Consider the following 23,904-nt stretch of genomic DNA (forward strand, 5'->3'; position numbering starts at 1 on the left):
GGAATATTTTTCTTTAAATGAAAGCTGCAAAATGTTACAGTGCTCTATCTCCTCTGCTAAATGTGAGAGGATTGAGGTTAAAGGACTCTCTAAACATTTGTTATTCACATAACATGCTGCAAAAGATGCAAAAGTGGTTTCAGGTGCTAATTTTAAATAGTTCAACATCCCTAAAGTCAAAGTACTGTTCTCATGAATGCCATGACGTAAGGTAGAACTTTTTATAGAAGTAAGAGTTCAGGGACTTACGGAGCAGGTTTTGTTGCAGCGATTCAGACCGGTACAGATTGACGTGGTTCTTCTTAAAGACGTTCTTGAGCAGTTGCGCCCTCTCGGTGAGGCTGCAGAGCAGGTGCGAACGTGAGAAGTGAATGATAAGCTCAGCAGAGACCCCCGTGTGCCCACAGGACCACCAGAGAGACTCAGGCTCAGACAAAAGACCGCCCGAGAAATCTGTAGTCTGCTGATTTCTTTTTTACCCCATTTTCTCAGATAATGGGATTTTGAGAGTTTAGATGCAGGGCTATTTTGCCCCCAATAATCCAGTCAAAAGACTTCCCCACACCCCAGTTATGTTATAGTCAAATGGAGCTATAGAACCTGCACAATACAATTAATAAGAAATTAAAAAAAATCTTCCAGTAGTTTATTAGCTTCTAAAATCTTAGTTGACTTACTGTGTATATTTTAAGCATGGAATTTTTAGAATTAAAAAAATCATTATATCTTTTTCCTGCTTTAAATATATTTTGGTGCACAGTATTTTTTTTTGTTATGTAAAGAAATCCTAGAAATTACACAAAGAAGAAATTTCATAGACTTTTTAATTAGAAAAATTCCATTACCACTAATATGGTATGAAATATGTCCCTTAGTTTCATTTTAAAATAAAAGAACTATTTGCAGAAAGTAATTATAGAGGTAAAATATGACAGCACAATATTTATTTTTCAATAAATGTTTAGAATAATCTTTTCCACAGGAACAAATTCATGTGATTAATTATGTAACTTCCAAAAGCACACTGTCAGAAATAATGCACCTATTTTTTTTTTCACTACATGCAGAACTGCCTTATACAGTAGGGAACTCCAATACTGGCTGAATTTGAATGATAATTCTGAAGTGCTTTTTGAAACACCATCAATCCTCCCAATCATGCCGTTTCTCTACTGGCTGATTTCTCAAGCCTTGCTTTGATATCAAAGAACATAATAAGCATGAAGAGCTAATAAGTAATCTATATGCGTTGCAACAAATGTTTATACAACTTTGTTTTAATCACTGGAACTAACTCAGCTGAAAATTTTCCATCTTGTATTTTCCCCACTATAAAAGCTCTGGTTAAACTGCTGTAAGTTATGCGAGGTCAGTATTTTGCCAGTGATTCTGAGACCCTGACATGGAACGATTTTTATCACACGGAAAACAGAGAAAGGGTCCTCTGCAAAACGAACTTGTAATTATACAAATATTTAGGCTTTGGCTAAAGTAAAATATTTAGAAATGTTGACATTTGTAGTAATCTTCCACACATATTTTTTAAAGTCTAGGGATGTTAACTGGTAATTATTAGACATACTTTATTGTCACTGGGAATTAGCTACATTAAGGCAAGAAAGCGAATTCATCTAAAACTCCAGTGGGTTTGCAAATATTTGTAAAACCTGTTTTTACCAGTGAAATAAACAGATTTAAGGGGAAGGAAAAGGGGCCATTTTTACAGTCACTTTTTAAAAAAAAATTTACTAACATTACAGCCCCGGGACCCTGAGGGGCATTAAAATATGTAACTGCTTTGGGGCAGTTGGGCAGCTTTAGCAGCAGGTGGTCAGATTTTGTTTGCAGAGCCTCGGCGGCTGGGGTGCTGGGAGGTAAAATGGAAATGACTACATTAGACCACAAGATCGTAATGCATCATTATAGAGCTGCCTCTTCCCAAAATACGTTTTCCAGGTTTCAGGCTGGCCTTTCTAGATGCATAATACTCAAACACGGCAACGCCGGAGTGTTAAGAAGGCAGACAGGAGAATTTTGTTTTTCATATTATGGCAATTTACCTACCTAAGATAATGCAATTTTGTTTGGTAACATTTTCATATAAGGCTACACTGAATTTTGTTCAGCTCTTATATCAAGCTCATGTTTAGTGTTCCAAAACAAAAACAAACAAACAACCCCCCCAGAACAAAAAAGCACTAAGAAAGTCTTTTTTGGGAAAGGAGCATATCACTGTGGAAAAAGCACAGGCTTTGCAGACTGACTTCGGTTTAATTCTGAGTCTGTTACTTATTAGCAGGGCCACCTTAGGCAAACTCTACTCAAGCATTTTCTGTACAACAGGGGGACAGTCCCCACCCCTCAGGCCATGGCGTGGCGTCTGGCACAGTGACGGGCACTTAGAAAGCACTCCACAAATGTCCTGCCCCTCACCACTCCCCGGATCCCCAAGAACTTACCTATAAAAAATCAACAAGAACAGAGATCATCACCGAACAAAAGATGCTTTGTGAGGATCATGATGCCTTGGTTTTTATTCAACACCAGATGGCTACTGCTACATGAGTTTAATTTATGATACCCCTATTCCACTTCCTCAGGAGAAAACTAGGTGTTTTTTTTCTTTCTCTTAGCTACCTATTACTTTAGTTCTTATGGAGCAGGGTCCCCTCTAGAGAACATAAATGTCACTCATAGGCAGATGCTTAATAAATAGTCAGTGATGATGAGTTCTATTTTTCTAGTGTTATCCTACCTAAATTAGGGAACTGCTCATTAGGTTGAAATAATGCAATTTTGTGCCACTGATGTTTACGGGTACTAATATTACTATCAAGTCACATATTATAAAATATACTGGTACCATGTTAACCATTAATAGATGTGTTAAAAGTTTTGTTGAATGGCTGAACATAGTGTGAGAAGAAAGTCTCTAGGATCCCTTCTCAGAAAAAAACGCACGTTCTTCCCGACTCTTAGTAGTTTCACTCAGGCTTGTGTGGTCTCTTTCATTTACATACCAAGCTATGCAAATTCTGAATTTGTTTAATGCGATTACATACATAACAACTACCACTTAATTATGTGACTTGATTTTCAAACCCACTACAATTTTGCAACTTAAGTATCTGGTGGAGGTGAGGTGGCAAGATACCATGTTTTAAAATGGTACTTCATTTTGGAACATTAAAAAAATATAGGTAAAAACCATCACTTGCCCTGGAACACATTGTCACAGGGTATTTTCAGTAATCCTTTAAGAGTGGCAAACTTGCATTTGTCTTTATATTGGGTCGTCAAGCTATTTTGGTTGACTCGTTAAAATGGGTAAAATGGATATCCTCTGGAAAGTAAATAACCCTTCATTCACGGGCTGTTTTGGTGTGCAGCACGTGACAGCTGCCCTGTGCAGGGCGGCATTATCGGTGGGGACGTAAACAATGAGTGTGTCAGGCCTGATCTCTGCCCTGGGAGAGAGAACATTTCATTGCTCTCTGCCTCTTCTTTGCAAATGCCGGCCAGGACCTCGGTCACAGTGACGGGAGAAGGCTGGGGAAACGTTTGACGTGTCTGCCTCGCCTAAAGCCCAAGAAATTGGTGTAACACTGGCATGAAATCCAGTGAGAAAATGGAGAAATAGAGTTTCTTTTCTATTAGTTCTTGGGCAATGTTATATTTGCTGTTTTATCAGGATACACAACACAGGAGAGACTGGGAGAGACCATCATCACCACCTAGATGGCCAAATTATGTGGCGTCCGTACTCTCCCATTCTCTTCTTTAAAGCCCAGGCTATGGACCAGACAGAGGTCCGTGTGGGCAAAGTAGGGAGAAAGGAGCTGCAGACCCTGGGCTACATCCTACTCAGTGATGGCTGGTGGTGACCTCCTGGTTAATGTCTACGGTGAGATATGAAAAATTATGAGTCTTGCTATCATATTTGCCTGTCTGTAGGATGTACTGCTTCATACGCATATAAAAAATATCCCCCAAATAACTGCCCTGTCTCCAAGGAACCCTGAGTCTACAACCCCTTATGTTAATCCTTTGGGTTTTGAATTTCCATTTTTTTCAACAGCAGGCAAGATGTTACACGCAATTTGTGGATACAATACCCTCAAGTGGGATCTGCGAGGCCCCCCCAATTTAATATTTCTGCTATAAAATGTATAAACATTTACATTATGGAGAAAATAAACACTATTAATGTCCTTGTATTTACAGAACAAATGTTTTTGTTTTTTTTTCAGGAAAGGTCTGCTATAAAGCTATGGGAAAAACTGATTTTTGACACAATTTTTTTTTGGATTTTGGAATTGCAGAGGTTTCTGCCCCTAGTGTTGGAGCACGTCCACGCAGAAGTTCCAGCAGAACCAGGGTCTCACTGACGGCCTTTCCTTATTTAAAAATAATTAGCCACCGCCACACCCTCATCAGGAGGGAAGTTTGCATTTATTCTGCCAGTACTTTAGGCTTAAATCAATTTCTACTACAACCCATGGCTCCAAAGCAGTATATTTAAAATGGTGAAACACACTTTCCCCACAAAGTGTTGATGTAAAATTTGAATATATCTAATTTGCTGGATGATATGGTAAGTGGCATACTATTTCCTCTAAAAAGGACTCATTATTTTAACTAAAATGTTTTAACTTTTGAGAGTGAGTAAAGATGAAAAATAAGTGATTGCACATATTGATCTGGATACCGGCTTACAGGTTACAGTTTCTCTAGCAGAGTTCCATTCTGTGTATAGCTTGACATCACAGCATCTCTTAGTGAAGATGAGAGAAAATTAGGGCTGATCGCCTCTAACTGAATCATTCTATGATAAAACATGTAAACCATCATTACTCTGGACATAACTTGTTTGGGAAGTGTAACCTGTGTATCAATAATTCTGTGTTCTTACGTATTCTATTTTTAAATTACTATCCACAGGTCAACCACCTGCTTACCACCCACTGCTGTGTACTTTCACCCTACCCTACCCTTCCCTTCCCTTCCCTTCCCTCCCTTCCTTCTTTCCTTCCTTCTCTTGACCATTCATTTATCCTTTCACCAAATGTTTGAGTCCTCCCTCCCCACCTCCTTCCCTCCCTTCCTTCCCTCCCTTGACATTCCTGGCACTGTGCTAGGTGTTGGGTTGAGAGGACTAAGACAGAGGGTCTCTCCTTCAAGGAATTCAATCCAGCAGAAAACAAACAAATACAGGGGAGACAAACACATTGTAATATAGGTAATAAATATAAAAACAGAAGAGTAAACAAAGTATGGATTAAACAGAGTAGCAATTAATTGTATTTGTGAAAAGTTGAGGTAATTGCACTGAACTGGGTTTTGAAGGCTAGGAATCAGACCGTCCACTCTGTACCAGGGTGCCAGCTTCCAGACAAGGGAACAGCACGGGCAGATAAACACTGGGAGGTGTAAAAGAACACCGTGTTTTGGAACTAAAGGAAGTGTGATACTGCTAAAACACAGAGAAATCACAATTTCTCCCTCTTTGAAAGCATAGATAAAATCAGTGAACTTGAAAAAGTTTGACATCGATATCATTGTGCAGGATTCCTAAAATAATCCTGGCGGTAAAATCAATCTGACAGTTTCTTTCTGCCTTAGAATGCAATTAGTGTAGCACGAAGACTTTACCAACTAGTTTAGATTTTTCTCCTTTCCCAGATCTTTTCCCTTCCCCCTCCCCTAGCGATCACCTAGCAGGCAGACACTGGGCTGGCTGAGCATCAGCATCCTTGGATCGGTAATGGGCAGCGGCAGCGACACGGGGTATGTGTTGTTCCAGGGGCTCTCGCCTGTGGTGTTCAGCTGACAGCCAACTCATTTCTGAGCTCTTGAGCTGAAGAGCTATTTTAGGCAAATGAGCTGGGCTGGAGAGTTCACTCTATCTGGTGCATCTTCCATGCAGAGGTTGGAGGTCATGTATGGCAGAATTGACTTCCTTCCTTTCAGACTCTCTTAGTTTATTCATGGGAGTGCTACATACATCACAGACTTACCACATCTTTAGAATCTAGAGGTCATCGCATCAAACCCTCAGCCTGATTTATGAACTGACTCTGATTACCACTACAAACCACAAAAATTGAAAATCACATGGAGGGTCTTAATGTAAGTTTTATTAACTTACACATATGAGAAATTTACTCCATAGGTTAGTGACAAGGACCATGAGAGGACTTTCCCTAATAATTGTTAATGAATGGTTTTATTCACACTTTTGTGAACTAGAACTCTCAGCACATCCTTTATATAGCTAGTGTGAAAGAGAGAGACAACATTTACTGAGGGGCTATTTATGCCAGGCCATTGTCGGAGCTGGAAACTTGTAGATGAAAGAACAGAGACTGAGGGGAAGGCTGAGAGAGGAGGAGAATGTCTCTAATATTGAAAACTGTACTATCATCCCCATCACACGCACAGGCACACTGACTCAGAGAGGTCAAGAACTCTGTCGGGTTGCCTGTTAGGGCAGGCTGTTTGTGCTGCTCTAACGCATTCTTGACAAGGTAGCGCGAGGAGGCAAAACAGTGAACAGTTGGGAGCAAGGGTCTGAGAGTCCACAGACATGGGCTGAAGGCCCAGCTCTGTCACTTCTGACTTCGAGAACTGAGTCTCTCCTGGTCCCGGTTTCCCCATCTGGGACACGTGGGGGTGATGGATTTGTATGCTGTTGCTATAGGGCCTCAATGAGAGATGAACATGCAGTGACGAGTGTAGCACCTGGCTCACAGTGAGTGCCCCACAGAAGCCAGTGCTAGTGTTTCCAGAGAGGCACAGGCGGCGGTGTGAGGGGCCCCTTAGGCCACGTGGAAGCAAGTGAGGCAGCCGCCGTCTCAGCCTATGTTCCCAGCCTGACACTCACTCCACTGAGTCAAACAACAGTGAGTCATGATGAAGGCGACACAGACCAGAGCAAAATATATCTTACGGTTTAGACAAAACTTTAGTGTGTTTTAGTGTGATGGAAGAGAGGAATATAAACACCTGGCATCATCTTCATATTTGTAGTTTATTACGGATGGCTTCAAATAATCTTACTTTTCTTTCTTTAATGCTTTGTGAATGTAATGAATTTGATTAGCTTTCCAATCGCTTTTTTGGAGGTGGTGGTGGGGAGGAAAGGACTGGAAAGACATTAAGTAAGTCCCTTCCCAATATATATGACAGAGGCCTAGGTCAGTTCTTACTCACACACCAAGACACACGTGCAACTGCAGGGCGCTCTGCCCTAAGTCAAGCTCTGATTTTCAGGACACATGAGTGTGTTCAGGACACATGGGTACTGTTTGAGGCTGAAAGTCTTTTTCCCTTTTTCAGTTCAGTGATACAATACTATCTGTGACTTCCACTTATTTACTGCTCATTAAGCACCCGACATTGAGCTATCTGCTTTATCGATGGTATTTTATTCAATTCTCACAACTAGCCTGAGGTAGGCATCATCTCCCCCATTGTAGAGATGAGGAGACTGTGGCTCGGAAGCACTAAGCAACGTGGCTAAGGCCACACACAGCTCAGTGAAATGACAGGTCCGATCCGAATCCACGTCTCTCTGATTCCCAAATCTGTCAACGACAACGCTGGCTCCTTGTAAACTGATAAAATACAAGTTTTACCACTGATTTCCAATCTCTAGTAAAAGGAAAACTGAAAGTTCACTAGGAAAAGACCACATTCAGTGTAGTTTACCTTTTTCCAAGCACGACTGCTCCTGGGTCTTGAGATTTCGCTTCTAGCTCCTGAACTTCGTCTACTAATGTTTTAAAAGCGGTCCTCTTGATACTGCAAAAAAGAGTTTGCATGGAAATATTTGTGTGAAGACTAAAGACCTCACAAAACTGGTGCATTATCATGCTTCTAAAAACAAGAGTAACCAGAGTAGAAATAATAGTTTTTCGAAAGAATCTAAAAATTGCAATGATTTTGAGCATTAATATAATTAAAGAAACAATAAAGTAAATGGCTCAGGTTTATAGCATTAAAACTCTCATAGTTATTAAGTAAGCATCCTGTAACTAACTTTAATGGTAACGTTTTTTGTGGGAAGAGATAACATATTCAAATTTATAATCCTTCAGTAAATTATTAAAGTTCTATAGTTCTATATTTTATATATGTTTAGAATCAGGCAAGCAAAAAAACCCTTCAATGTGTATTTATATATGTTTGGAATCAAGCAAGCACAAAGCTTCATTTCACAAGTATTGTTCATTAACAAGATATATGTACGTGTATTTGAAGAGAACAGAATTTTTCTTCTACCTTGACTGGGTTTTTCAGGGTAATTTCTAAGAGTGTACTCTCTAATATTAACTGAAACTGCCTGCTTTACTTCTTATTCTGCCTTTTAAACTCATTTAATTTTCTAGTTCTTCAATCACTCTTTTCTTCTTTATTTATGTAGAATACATGACTATTGCTGACTCCTATCCTGGAAACTTCCCATTCTCAGGTCGATGTTATGAGTAGAGAAATTGGTGGGCTGGCACCCATCTGTGTTTTTGTGCACGCAGCGGGCCCCACTTACACCTTGCACGCCACGTCGAGCAGCAGGGACGCCACGGGGATGAAGAGCAGACCCGTCCAGAAGACCCCGGAGCCGAACAGCATGGCTGCCTGAGAAAACCGCCAGAAACAGTGTGACTTTAAAAACCAGCAAACACAGTATTCGTGTTTAGCTTTATAGCATTTTAAGTAAAATAATTTTAAGAATCTCATTCTGAAAGAGAATATGATAACTCTAAATTTAAACTTGTGAAATTAAAAGCCAAATGTGTTAATCTATATATATACTGCATTTATTTTTTCCCCTTTGAGTGTCTAATCTAGCAAGTTTTAGCATGTGGCAAGTCTTGTCATAATTTTATGTGAGATTTTTATTGTTGTGGTCAATACATGGAGAAATAAACTTTGACATTCTCTTATAACTTAGAATTATCTCTGACCTTCGTTTATATCTTTATAATATAAACATCAATCTTTTTGAGAAAATTCAAATATGTTCTGGATTAAATTCTCTTATAATACAACATGTAAAATAAATCCTAACTTCATTAATTTGCAAATAAAAATTAATTGCTTTTATAAAATATGACACAATATTAAAAAATCATCTAGATAAATCACGAATATAGTATAATAAAATTAAGATATCTATAAAAATATTTTACTATTTTCATCTGGTATTATATATGATAATCTTAAATTTTGTTCAAAGATTTATATAATTTGTATTGCTACATTCTGTTACTGCTAAAGTCAACCCAAATATCTAGCATGTAAAACTCAAGTAGAAGTATATTAAAAATAGTTTTAATCATTATTTTGTATCAAATCCCAAACTGCTGTATCAATTTTGTGTTGCAAAAAATGTTTCTACGATTACGAAATTAATAAATTCTATGGGTTATTTGCAATTATAATAAAATGTCCTTTGTAATATAATAAGATTACACAGAAGTTGAAAGGAATATGTCATACAATGAAACCAAAAGGAATATTTTGTTTCACTTCAAGTCGATTTGTTTACTGAGAACAAATTTGCAGTACATGTACTGTTATAACCCCATTAAAGTGTAGCCCACTAATGCATGCATATTTACACTCTGCTAACAATCACCGACTTTTGTTTTTAACCATGTGTGGTTGGGGAATTAAAAATGATCTAGAGTTTAATTCTTACAGGCAGTTTCAGAATTACACACGAACACTCCTAATCAATCCTCATCACATAAAAATATTACGCATTTTAAATTATGTTTCAAATTACCTGTTCATTTTGACTTTCAACTGAAAGCCAGGACCTGCTGTTTAAATTTTTTTTACATAAACATGGGCTTCTCGATAGAGTGTTGGTTCAAGAATGCTAAGATTTTTTTTTTTCCCCTTTATAAGATCAAATAGCTCTGAATACCGTTTTCATAAAAATGTGCTATTACAAAAAATTTCAGAAAATAGACGTTGCCACGTGGATTCAACGACATAGCACCCACATTCTAGCCGCTGACACCATGAGAAATATTCACATAAAAGTCATTTTATTTTATAGGCAAAGCGTGATCTGAGACGTGTTTGCTGACATCCTCAATAGTGAAAACCGCAGTCACTGTGTAGTAGGAAATGTCTGTCAGCTCAGGGGGTTTTGTTTAGAGCGAAGGAAGCTTTTTGGTCAGGTAAGGGCTGTGAAACACCACATTTCTCTTTCCTCCTGGGGGGAAAAGGTAAGATTCGACATTCTAAGTCACGTCGCTGAAAATGCCTCATTGACCCGGCTTAATTTTAACCTCTTTTAATTGAGGGGGCAAGAGGAGAAAAATTTCTTCTTGCCTCTGCCACCTTGTATTAACTGTCCGCTGATGGAAAAGGCAAGAGTGGTGGAGGGGGGAGGCCGGCGGCTGCTAACTCTGACCATTGTGATGTTAACTGGCGCTCACTATTCAGGCCACCAGCCTTTGGCTTTGCAAACCAGCAACATGAATTGAGGGGAAAAAAAGTTTTTCTGTGTCATATCTGAAAGCCTGTCAGATTTTTCTTTTCTTTTGCAGAGTTAATCCAAACCTAAAAGATTTAAAGCTGGCATTCGCATTAAAGACAGAGAGTCTCTGTATTTTTTGGATGAAGAGCGGGGGAAAAAATCCCACAGAGGTATTTCCTTCCTTTCTGTACAAGAACGCTCCCCCTCCCTCTGCAGAAACCATTTTTGTCTCTTAACTTTTCACATGTCTCCACTCGCAGGCAGGTCAGCTGGGGAAAGGCGCTCGACCCCCGCACACAAAGGGGGAACAGGAGCAGCCTGTTCGGGGCTGGGCTCGAGCTCCCTCCGGGACGGGTTTGCAAAATGCTCCTAACGTGGGAGATCGGTGGGCCTTGCCAAGCGGCCCCCCCACCACTCCTCCAGCCCCTGTGAGACCAAAGGGAATGGGCCACAAAAGTGCCTCCCTGGGACTGGAGAAAGGATCATCCCAGGGAGCCTTGAAGCCGGTAACTGGAGGGCACAGGCCCTGGCCGGACAAACAACCACTTGTCTCTGTGGAGTGAGGCTGGCTCCAGCTCGGACCACGCGGGCTTCCAGAAATGAAGCAGCCCTGCCTGAAAATGCAAGATGCAGCAGAGGCATGAGGGACTGTTCTGAAATTTCCGTGTGAACTCGCAGAGAAGGGACGTTTGAGAAAATGTGAGCTCCCATGCATTTAGCTAGGCCAAGGGCCTTGACCAGATCAGAGGAGCTCACCTCTGAGCAACTACGTTCCCACACCAGAGACAACACCCAGTCCTTCACCTTCAGAGTCTCCAAGTTCAGTTGTGTAGGAGAAAGAATTTCAAGTGCTACCTGCCTACAGCCCTTCAGCAAAGGGTTCCTAGTTTACCCCTCCTTTCACAGCACACTAGAAATATCAGAGTGCTGCACTGTGACTCATTCTTGGACAGAGTACAGATACCGTCTAAACAAGCAGGCCCTCTGGGAACCAAAGGCTGTATCTGTGGACCCCAGCTGGAGCAGGACAAGGATGGCCAGCCCTGAACCCATCCATCCGGCTCTGCCCTTCCCAGCTCCCAGGCTTGGGATAAGTGACTTCCGAGTCTCTGCTTTTTCTCAGCTGTGAAGTGGATTGTAAGAATTAATCCGATAACATTGGTAAAGTGGCTGCTTTTATTAGTAACACTGGTTAGTAACAAACTTTTCCTTTCTTCATCTTAATTTTCAAATTTCTTTAAACACACCAGACTTCTTCCTAGTGGCCTCTCCCATGAGCTTCAAGGAAGGAAATTTTTATTGCCGCATCAAATTAAATGTAGGCCAGTTTATAAACATCATGGTTTCATCGCATTAACATCACAAAATATGCTTGTCGTAAGTCTGATACTGGCCAAAGTAACCAACCACTAATAAATTCTCATTTATCTCAATTTGCTAATTTAGGAAGTGTAGATAAATTATTTTCTCATAAAACTATTGAAGACTGCATGGTTATAATATATTAATTTGGAAAGGGAAAAGTATTCAGAAACAAGTGCTATAAAACTTAGTTTTTGGGGGGTGTGGAGAGAAACAAGATAAATTAATATAAATTCCAGAGGGGTTAAGAGTTAATGTGAATAACAACAAAAAACCTCCAAGAAGTGATTATTGAGTGTTTAAAGGTTTACGTAAGGACGTTCTTAGCTTAAAAACTGTGATGCTTTAGAGAACTGACACGTAAAAAATGTAGAAGGTCCACATGTTCAAAAAGAACATCACTAAAAAGCACATGAAAAACAAGAATGACTGCTATACATATATACAATTCTACCACAACATCGGATTATAAAAACAGACCACTTATCTTTTTGTGAGAAAGGACTCACAAAAGCAGCCGCAAGTGATCAGTCACTTGGAAAAGGGCTGAGTCTCCCGGCAGCTACAGAGACACAACCACATCAGGTCAGATTTAAATTCACTGCCACAGCTGAGGGGGGTATGGTGAAACAGGTCTTTGTAACAACTTATATATCAGCAATGTACTCGCCTTGGGGAATGGCATTTGGCAATATGTATCAAGGACAGACGTTGAATCCTGTTACTATGATAATGCAATTTCTGGAAGTACGTGTGGAACTTGGGGACAGCTTTTACACTTAACGTTTGTATCCTGTAAAACTATTCTGCTGTGGTCACTAATCCTGAAAGCATTTTCCCTAGAAAGCATGGCATGGTCCAAGGTTTAGTAGAGGTATAAACAAACACAGCAACACCCTCTAGGAGAGTCACAGCCAAGCGGCAAATTTAAAGCTTCGAGAAATCACAGTAAAGGACCCTGCAGAATAGTTTTTTAAACCAAGATTTCTAAATGTCCCTATCGACCTATGCACCCTTCCCGCACACACTGCTTACTAACAGTCCGTGGAGCTAATTTAGGGGAATGCGACTACTCATTGTGGGTTTTTTAAAATAGTAAAACTTCAGTGAAAACTAACAGGACACTACGTGGCTGTTATGTAAATGTGTATGTGTTAAGAGAGTATTATCCAAGCTGCTAAAGATGCTGTTCACAAACTGTAGTTAGAAAACTGAACTAAGGGGAAGGTAAGATATCTGGCTATCCTCTCAGGAGCCTTCTGTTATCATAGAAACACTCCTTAGGAAGGTTAGCGGCTTCTGTATTCAATGTAGGGATCAGTCACAACCTCTCTCTGTGGCTTAGATCTCTTGCCCATACTTTACACGTAACTCCCTAGCTGTGAACTTCACACGGGTCCTTCAGATAGACGCGCCCCAAAGGGAACACACTGTCTTCCCCCAGACCTGCGTTTCCGCTGTGCAGTCTATCCAGGGAACGGCTGCAGGGCCAGTTTAGCAGCTGAGACAGAAACTGGGTGCTATGAGGTGTCTCCTGACACCACATCCAGCGTATCCCCATGTCCTGTTGTGCCTATACTTTCGGAATCCTTCCTTTTTGCCAACCCTGCTGCCATGACACCAGTCCAAACATTTGCCTGTCCTCCCAACAGCCTCCTAACTGGACTTACTGACTCAGTTTGCTCTGCTTCTAGCAAGCAGGCACACTGCAGCCAGAGGGACAGCTCAGAAGTGCAAACCAGGTTTTAGCCGTCCTTGGATTAAACCCTTCCAATGGCTTCGCATCACCCTTACAGTAGAGTACAAAGCCCTTAATATGATTTCAGGACCTGTCCTAGCGGACTTCCGGTCACCTCCCCCACACCATCTCTCCAGCCAGGCCCATCCCTAACTGCACCACGGGTTTCAGTTCCTGGACTGCGCCCATGCGCCCTGCCTGAACTCTCAACCTCGGGCCACTGCATCTGTGCCTGCTGTCCGCTCCTCGATTTTCACATCAGATGTCACTTCCTGCCTTGGACTGCGGTTAGCTGACCCTGCTTTGGGCTTTCTTTTTGATGGCACCTGTCACCCATTTTCCAGTTGCTCCTTTGTCTTCCTGTAATGTAATCTCTGTAAGAGGAAGAAATATATCTTAATAAATTCTCACAACGCAAGTGCTCAACAACCACAGAGCAGGTGTTCAATAAATAATGATTGAATAAATAATGCCTTACAACCGAGTGTTTGGAGAGATTAAAGGTCAAAACGCCACAGCCTTGGGACTATGCTCCTGAGATGTGGTGGTTACGGCTTGATTGGTTTTCCCGTGTCTGGCATGGAATTATTCTGGGAGCAGTTGTAACTACATGTGACTTGGAGAGAGTGGGGAAGAGGCTGATCCAGCTCCCCAACTATCCTTTGCTAATGTAGGTTGTCTTTTCTGGTCAAAAAGCTGAGTGACATGTATTGAAAGCTGAAGTGTATTAAAGTACCTTCCTCTCCCTTCCACGTGAATAAAAAGAAATACTTCCATGAGCTAGGGAAAGGATGATAACTGGAAGCAATATAATTTGTGTGTGTGTGTGTGTGTGTGTGTGGGGAAGGGTGAGGTGAGGAGCAGGGATGTAGAATGGCCAGGAAGAAAAAAGGTCTCACGCTAGTTTACCTCTAGCATTTAGTTATCACGTCCTCTGATCAAAACCTTTATTCTACGGCTTCAAGTAGTTTCTGAAATGCTGTGTGGTTTGTAATGAAAAGTGATCTGTTATGGCTTCTAGCAATTATGTTAATGACATTTGGGAAACTTTCTGTGACCTGGTCTTTGTGTGACTTTTCAGTTCTAGCTCCAAACATCACCCGCCTAGGAAATCCCAAACTCCCTCTGCTCTCGCTGTTCTCTCCTCGGAGAGCCCTCCTCACGCTTTCCTCCCTGGACGGCTCAGGAAGAGCCGTCCCAAGAAACCTTTGCAAACTACCCAGAGCCCGGGGATCACATGCCCTCTTCTCCGAGGGCCCCTGTGCATCCTGATCATACTCATTAGCATCTTACATTCTAGTTATCTGTTAATCTGTTGGTTTACTCCATGAGACTCAAGCTTCTCACGACTTTTGTTTTTCAACTTTTGTGCCGCTGACACCCACTGTAGGCCCCAACACACAGGCACTCTGTAAATCTCAGCTGACTGGAGCTGAGCGGAACGCTGATACAAGATGAATGATTACATTCTTCATAAAGACAGACAGGACAGAACACCCAGAAAATAACTATGGAGAAGGGTGTTTCAGATAAACCCCAATGTGCTTGCAATTATTCCCAGAAGCTCTTGATTACTCAGAGACAAAGAAAACCCTTGGCTTGAATTATCCCAAACAAACAAACAAAAATCGTAGACAATATGCAAATTGCTTCAAACAAAGAAAATCTTAGACAATATGCAAATTAGATACCAGGTCACAGTATTTCTGTGCTTTTTCCCTGAGATATTTCTGCCCGTGCACCTGTGGGACCTCGAACCGATATTCCTTCTGGCTGTGTGATGCAAGAAATAATCTTTGAATCTCCACCCTCTGGCAAGGGAGTCAGAAGGGAAGGCGCAATGAGAAGAGATACTCAGAGGCAAAGGAGGAGGGCTGGCTGGGGATGGGGTCTGTCAGAAGTCCAAGCTGACTAGGGACCCACACACACCGAGACCCAAACATGCACAAGGAAATGGTCCTCCTGAAAAAGAAGCCAAGGGCATGGGGACAGGTGTGGCCCTGAAACTTCCTTTGCTGGGGACACAGTTTCCAGAAGAGTAAAAATAAGGGAGAGCAGAATTTGGTTTTTGTTTTACTTTAATCTTTTCTTATAGTGCTGTTAAAAGAGCTTAACAGTACCAGAAGAATGAGGATACAATTAGCACAAAATATCCTTTTTATTGTGAGAAATATGATTTTAAAATATTAATGGTGATGCTGAGTAAGCTGTGTAACATAGGGTGAGTTACCTCAGTGCTCAATGGGTTTACTTGTTTTAACATTCTCACGGGTTTTTATAATTTTTGTGATGGCTCTGTTTCTATCTTCTGAAAAACCACCTCCTAACACATCCAGTGCTCGATTACTAATAATTCAATCTGTAAAACATAATGAGCTACATAACGAATGACCTTTCAGATTGTAGGGAATTATCTTTTAAAGTGATTTTTAATTTATCTTCTAGCTTTATTAAGACATCATTGACATAAAGCAGTATGGAAGTTTGAGGTGTGCAATGTGATTTGACACATTTATATATTGCAAAGTGATTGCCCACATAGTTTTAGCTACCACCTCTATCCTGTCACATAATGACCATCTCTTTAAGTAAATTCTTTTTTAAAAAACTCAAAACTTCAAAAAGTACTTGGCTATAGAAAGACATAAAAGCTAATGCAGCTTATGTAGAAAAATTACTGGCTTTCAGAACAGAGACTTCTATTTGCCTCCCTTCTTATATGCAACCACTTGATTTGTAGCTGACGCCCTGTCCTCCAGCTCAAAGATTCTATTCCTCTGGCTCTCTTGCTGCAGCTAGGTGTGGCCATGTGACTTACTTTTGGCCAGTGAGGTTTAAGTGGAAATGCGGTGGGGCGAGGTCTAGGAAAGAACCTCAAAGAGAAAGAGTTCTTCCCTTTCTTGCTGGCTGGAATGTTGGTCAAATGGTGAGAGCTTAAGCAGCTATTTTGGGCTGTAAGGAAGCTCACTACAGTTGGCAATGCTGTAAGACAGAAGAGATCTGGTCTTTGATTGTTTAGCTGCCATACCTGTCCTGGCTGCCTGTGGCCACTGGATTTCTTTTACACAAGAGAAATAAAGTCCTATCTTTAGGACTTTAATGTGGTTACCTTTTTTTAAATATCAAAAACATGCCATAAACTTGCTTTGGATGATACATACTAGGGAGAGAAAGTAGTAACTGGAAATAGAGCAGCTTTTGACCACCACTTGCTAAAATTGTGTCCAGTTATGAGCTTTATTAAAGCAGATGGCAGTGACATTCATGCTTTCTTTCAGGAGCACTTCTGATAGAATCCCTGGCATACAGCTCAAAAAAAAAAAAAAAAAAAAGAAAGAAAAAAGCTGTATTGGTCTTATGGGCTAAAATGCTGAAGTTGGAGGGGTGAGCCACCCTCTGTCTATCTCACAGGCTCTTTCCCACCCTCTGCTCCATAAACACTGGCCTTTTATTCCTCGAACTTGCCAGGCTCATTTCTGCCCCAGAGCATGGTACCTGCTCCGACGTGCTCTCCTTCACCCAACAGGTACCCACCCCCACATTGTTTACGTTTCTGTTTAGTTGTCCCCCCTTCAAAGGTTCCCTGGAGCACCCACCATAGTCCCTGTTACATCATGCCACAGTGTTTTTCTTTGTGACATTATTTTTAGTGATGCATTTTTTAATCATTTGTTAACTGATTTAGTGATCATTTCTCCTTCCCATCCCATGGTTCCCTCAACCTGAATGTTAACAGGGACCCTGGCCAAACTAACTCATTACTTTGACACAGGACCTAGCACCGAGAAAGCACTTAACACGTATTTATGGAATGAGTGAATACAAGAATGAACTGACTCCAGAGAAGAGCCAAAACTCTGCCACTGTAAGAGCAGGCTTCGTCCAGCTTTCCGTGCCCTGGCACTGTGGGCACAGCACAGCAGGTCTCACATTAGGGCACCAACATGTCATCATTCACAACAAGATACTTACGGACAAGGACCAAGCCTGCCATCCCTGCATCCCCCAGAGCCTAACGCAGAGCCTGGCAAACATTCGATTCTCCGTGTGCACTTGCTCCGCACTGGAGGAAACGATGCTGCGTCTACACACGCAACGCCCAACCTCGCAGTGACCCTGAAGAGAGCTCCAACTCTGCGCTGTGTGCACGCGTCCCGATCCGCCCTGACATTTGTCACATCCGTGTCTTTCTTCCCTCACCAGCCTTTCCACGCCGGCTTCTCTCTACCAAACGGGCTCAGGAGTGGCTACACAGCCCGCTGCCCTAAGGACCGTGACAGTCTGCCTGTCTCATTCACTGTCAGGGCCAGGAGGACTGTGATGGTGTTTCCCTGGCCGGGCTCACAACCGCTGGTTCACTGAAGGACGCCTGACAGAGTTTAGGGTAGTTGCTCCCTGCAGGCCACTTGGCCAAACACAGCGATCTTGGATGAAACGCCATCATATCATAACACGGCCCCGGCCCATGTGCAAGGGCCGGTCTTGTGACCAATAAATTATCACATGCTATCTAGGTAATTAAAGGCTGAGAAATGAGTAAGGACTATTTTAACCAGGAAATTCCTCATATGTAAAATAATTTATTATGTCGGTAAAATAGGTAACAGCACCGTTTAGGAAAATCATATCACTAATGTGGTTTATTAATACCTTTCCTACGGGGGTGACACCAAAGGGTTCAACAAAGATTTTTATTGTTTTTTCAGAAAGACTTTACAAACCTCAATCAAGAGATCTGAAATTCTGTAAAACACATGCTTGTTGCTTAACTTCAATTTCCTTCAGTAGTTTTATAGATCCCTTAGGCCAGGGAGAGCAGAACCAGATGGCGCTTTTGGGAGGACGTGGCGGTGCGCGCCTGCAAACGCTGCGATAAATTTAGAGGTTTTGCCGATACTGCGCTTCTGGTATTAATCGTGATATGTAATGATCCTTGATGTGGCTGGCTTTTATTTTTTAATCCGGTGCGGTAATCATAGTGGCTAAAATATTTTCTTCTGGAAATTCAAAAAATACCCAGTAACATTATCTAGACAAGCCGGAAAAGCAGGCCAGCATATGTTTATATAACACAGCACTCCTCCCCAGGGTCTACCTTGCCCCATAAATTGTTGTGCTGGTGTGAAAAAGCACAAGTCAGGTCTGAAAAAGAAAAAAAAAAGTCCTCCTCTTAAATCACAACCATATTTGCGAGAGGAGACGAAGACAGAGACATATTTAAAGTCGCAGCCAAGCTTGCTACATTATTTTCTCTTTCTTAATTTCTTATCATCGTAGTTTCTACCTTTGGAGATCCCACTCCCCTGCCCCACCCCCGTCAGAAATCCCTTTGTTACAAATAATTCAATCGTTTGTGGTGCTGGGACACTTGTTAATCATTACCATTTGCATCATTATTATGGGATGTAGAATTACTGTAATGGAAACAAAGTGCAAAACTATAAGGAGGAATGTTTCCCAAATGGGAACACCCTGCCCACCAACTGAGCATGAGCTGCTCTAAGTGGCTGGAGGAACTGAAGTTTGCACGACACCGACACCATGTTTGGGGGTGGATTTCTGGTAACTTCAGGCAGCAGAATGTGCTGGAGTAAGGGAGACAGCTGAGCTCATCTGAGGACGCCGATAGTACATGCAGATAACCGGCTGCTTAGTTGCCCAACAAGATAGGAGTACTTGGGTGGCACTGGCGCTGAAAGGCCTCTACACCTGGAAAATTGATAAGGCCAGGAGGACAGCCTTTAGTGCAGAAGAATGAAAAGGTGAGACCAGAAATGTAAAAGGAACAGCAATCAGTGAGTGGGGTGGTGGAGAGGGTGGATTCTGGCTGGCTTTCAATCATAGCTCAGACAACTACACGCTGTGTGACCTTGAGAAAATGAGTTAACCACTCTGTGTCTGTGAAACAGGTAATGGGACAACCCTCACAGTCTTCCCACTAAATGTTCACAGTGTTAAATGAGTGACAGGTCCTCAGTAATGAGGCCCTGTTATTATCTGAGTGGCACCTGTCCATTCTCAGGATGTGGGATGACTGAGTTTTCAATTTCATGTATATATTTTTTAAGGAGATGGGTATTATTTAGGCTGTTAAAAAAAAGCAAGAGGCTAGGATATGTAGTGGATGGAATTTCTATCCATGTGCTGAGGGAGTTAGGCGGGTGTTGAAGAGGGAGAATTAAAAATCTGGGCACTTTCAGAAAGAGATGGGAACACCTCGCTACCTGGCTAACTTAGGGAAATAGCAGGGAAATCAATGCAAGGAAGACGGTTGCAACCAGGAAGAAAGAGTTCCCATCTGGGAAACAGGACTAGCAATGTCCCCCACCCCAGAGTGTTTAGCTCCTCAGGACACTGGAGAAAACCAATGGGAATTGAAAAAAACAAACAAACAAAAAACCTGGGACAAATTCTCTGGGCCCCTTGCTTTGCTTACCAGGAAGGTCTGTAATAATATGGATTGACAGGAAACAAGGACTGCCTGGGACCAAACAGTGCCTCCAGGCCATGGCGCTGCGCAACAAATAGTGATTCTCTTCCCTCCCCCCTCAGAGAGCTAAGATGAGAGAAAGGGCTCTGTCTTCAGACGGGGATCAGACGGGGACGGCAAAGATGAACTAAGAATGCAAACTGGAAATGACTGAAAAACCAGATCTGGGTGTCAATATGCACCCAGCCAAATATAGAAGCGTGACACCTGTACCCATAAGATGCCTGATTTGTGCATCATTCACACCCTGAGATCCTGTTAACCAGAGCAAGACAGTCTGTGTCCGATCAGTATGTAAGATGTGCCTCTGGGGAGGACACAGAGTAGCACCCTCGGGGGTGCAGACCAGCGACAGCTGGTGTGCCACAAGAATTTTTTTTTAAGATTTTATTTATTTATTTATTTATTTATTTATTAGAGAGGGAAGGGAGGGAGATAGAGAGAGAGAGAGAAACATCAATGTGCGGTTGCTGGGGGTTATGGCCTGCAACCCAGGAATGTACCCTGACTGGGAATCGAACCTGGGACACTTTGGTTCCCAGCCCGCGCTCAATCCACTGAGCTACGCCAGCGAGGGCTCCACAAGAATTTTTAAAACCTGCAGGACCTGACTGTTTAGTCAGGGGCACTGACCTCTTTTCCCTTAGAATGTCAAATCCAAAAATGACATTAGCAAATACAACAATAGCCATCTGGTATGAATGCCCTGTCTTGAACCATAAATATGTAGGTCACATAATGGAGTTGCATCTTACTGGCCATGTCCCATAATAAGGTTGCATCTGATGGGTTAAATATTGGTACCAGAAAGTCTTATATACAAGCATAGGCACCTGATACACTTTACTACTGTACAGCATGTCCTTGGGTGACATGCGTAATTTTTATCACAATCCGTCAAAACAATATCTGTTTTTGTCAGATTGGCAAAAATACATTTTTTGGTGTGTTGCAAAATTTTAGTAAGTAGTTTCTGCATGCCATGAGATGAATAAGGTTGAAAATTGCTGGTGCAGACAAATAAGGCTCTTCCTAAGAATCACTAGTGGCTGGCCAGCACAGAAAGGGTTGGTTAAGTGAGACCAGCATCCTGTTCTGCTGCTGGGAATTGCTGCATGTGGATCTCCGTATGTTAGAAAGATGTTCTATTTGAGCTGAAATCTGGCTCTCTGTCACCTCTACCCCACTGTTTCTCATTTCTTCAAAACAAACAAGCAAGCAAAAAATTTTATTTAATGGTCATTTACTTAATGCTTATTTACGGGGCTGTGGGAGCCCAACACTGCTAGGCTGGAGTGAATGAGTGAAGAATGGAGGGGCAGTGGACACTTGGGAAGGGCTGTAAGCATGCTGGAACGGTCACTGTGGCTCGGAAGAGGAGCGCAGACTGAGGAGGAGCGAGCCACCGAAATGTCTCGAGACAGAAGCAATGTGGCGGAGGCGGTGCCATCAGGAAGGCAGAAAGCAGAGGTTTCCCCTTCTACACAAATCCCTGAAATCCCTGCAAGGAGAGCTAGGTCCTTCAGATGTCCGACGTGCAGATGACCTACCATGGGTTCCTCAAACGACTGTGATCAGAGAGTGCACGGCCCAGCATGTAAGGCAGCGGACTCAGGGACCAGACAGCTGAGTCAAGTTCTTGCCTGTCACTTAGTGTTAGGGGGTGTCCGCGAGGTCCTTCACTTCTCTGTGTACGTTTTCTCCTCCGTAACAGGGTGATAACAACCAGTTTGCTGTGGGATGCAGAGTGTTGAGGACAAGCATATCTAATGATGTCTGTGGCCGAAGCCATGGAGTCTGCCTTGACCCGTCCTCTTACTGCTCACCGCCAGTCTGCCGACAAGTCCTATCGGCTTTACTGCCTGCAAAGTAGGTTCAGAATCTGACCGCTTCCACCACTGCCACGCTCCTGTCCCAGGCCACCGTTCTCTCTCACCTGGTTATTGAGACACCCTCACAAGTGTTCCCTACACAGCAGTGAGGGTCCTGCTGTGAACACCTAAGTCAGACCATGAGACCTCTCTCTCAGTTCCCTCCCACGGCTCTTGACCTCACCATGAGTACAAGCCACAAGGCTCTGTGGGGAGCCTGTCAAGTCAAGGAACGCTAATATTTATGTTCATCTTCGTATTATTGCACGAATACATATGTTGCTATATAGAATATATCTTATTATTTTAATGATTTTATTTATTTATTTTTAGAGAGAGGGGAAGAGAGGGAGAAAGATAAGGAGAGTAACATCAGTGTGCAAGAGATACATCAACTGGTTGTCTCATACATGCTCCCAACTGGAGACCCGGCCTGCAGCCCAGGTATGTGGCCTGACTTGGAATCGAACTGGTGACCTTTTGGTTCTCAGGCTGGCACTCAATCTACTGAGCCACACCAGCTAGGGCAATATATAATTATATTATTATATATGTAATACAGATAATATTATAATAGTACCATACTGTATATAATACATAATATATAATAGATACTATATATACAATAAATATATTACAATGGCACTTGCCATGGAAGTTAACAGATGAATCACCAAATTTTATTCAAGGTGGTTGGACAATTATATATATATACACACACACACAAATATAAATAAATTTTTCATATATATGTACATATGTATGCATGTAACTATACTTTTGATTAAAATATAGTTTTAAGATTAGAAAAGTATAAACCTAAGGGTAGTTACTTCTATATGAAATTAACTGGATTGTAACAGAACTAGTGATTCTCTACATATAAGAAAAATGTTCAAAAATTGAGTATTGCTATAAACATTTTTGGGGACCTTTTACCCCAGTGCCCAGGAAACAGTAAATGTAGAATAGCTGCCCCTGAGAATTTGAGTGGCATTCTCACCACCCTCTTTTTCTGCAGTTACTGTGAGACTCATTCACATATACACACATACATATATCAAAATGCTTTTCAAGCACTAAAGAACTACATAAATTTCAAGCATTATTCTTTTCTTTGAATAAATCAAACAGACACATTTTGGACAAGCTAGTCAAGCCTAATGCTGATTAATCTATTTTCACATTTTCAGTGGAGCAAGCTATTTAAACATTATATTCAAAGTATCAGAAGTAATAAAATACTGAGGAAAAGAACCCCTGTTAGCACTCCCCTCTGTATGTGACATGAAGAGAAACGTGATGGAATACGGACATTCATTCCCTCCGAATTAAACACAGCAACACCGCAAATCTCAAGAGATGAGATTAAGTTTTGTGTTTGGTTAATACTGGGAATTCTCTATAGGCGAGGGTGGAATTATATTTGGTTGGCAAAAAGCCAATCAAACTCCACACTTGTCATAGAAGTAGGTGGACAAAAACTCCATTCTTGTCATTGAAGCTACTGGTTACAGTTGCTTAAGCCATCTGGATCTCAAAATCTTTTGTGTCATCCATTTTGAAGATAAAACATCACAAAATGAGATAAAATTAGGCCAGTAAAAAGATATTAAGTTGGAATTGACCTCGAGGAAACAGCAGGTCCAGGAGACAGAGCACATCAAAGAAAAAGAAAGAATAGAACTGGCATATGCAGTCTTTGATTTTATTTCTTCAGGACAAATGGACTCAGAAACCAAGGTGAGAGGGGGATGCATGCACATTCTTTTCTCTGTTCTCAAAATACGTGCCGTCAATTTTCTAGAGTTCATAGCACGGGTTCCAGTAGAAGCCTTTGCCTTTTGGTGGAAGGAAGTGCATGCTCTTTGATATGCCTGGTTTTGCTGTAATAGTATATAATGTCTCTCTAATAAATTTAACCATGAAAAAAAAATTTTTAATGTGT

General features: G+C 41.7%; 1 protein-coding gene across 4 annotated transcripts in view; it reads right to left on the minus strand.

The window, feature by feature from the left end:
- ATP8A1 (ATPase phospholipid transporting 8A1) overlaps window positions 1-23,904 on the minus strand; it is a 216,513-nt gene that overhangs the window by 5,278 nt on the left and 187,331 nt on the right. For all 4 annotated transcript variants that reach the window (XM_028505406.2, XM_036020088.1, XM_028505407.2 and 1 more), the window contains 3 exons: window positions 8,549-8,637; window positions 7,711-7,803; window positions 250-341 (listed from right to left, as the gene is read on the minus strand). In XM_028505406.2, coding sequence (XP_028361207.1) covers window positions 250-341; window positions 7,711-7,803; window positions 8,549-8,637 — 274 coding nt within the window. The remainder of the gene's footprint in view (window positions 1-249; window positions 342-7,710; window positions 7,804-8,548; window positions 8,638-23,904) is intronic.

Source organism: Phyllostomus discolor, chromosome 1, assembly GCF_004126475.2.
Source record: "Phyllostomus discolor isolate MPI-MPIP mPhyDis1 chromosome 1, mPhyDis1.pri.v3, whole genome shotgun sequence".
Taxonomy (NCBI): domain Eukaryota; kingdom Metazoa; phylum Chordata; class Mammalia; order Chiroptera; family Phyllostomidae; genus Phyllostomus; species Phyllostomus discolor.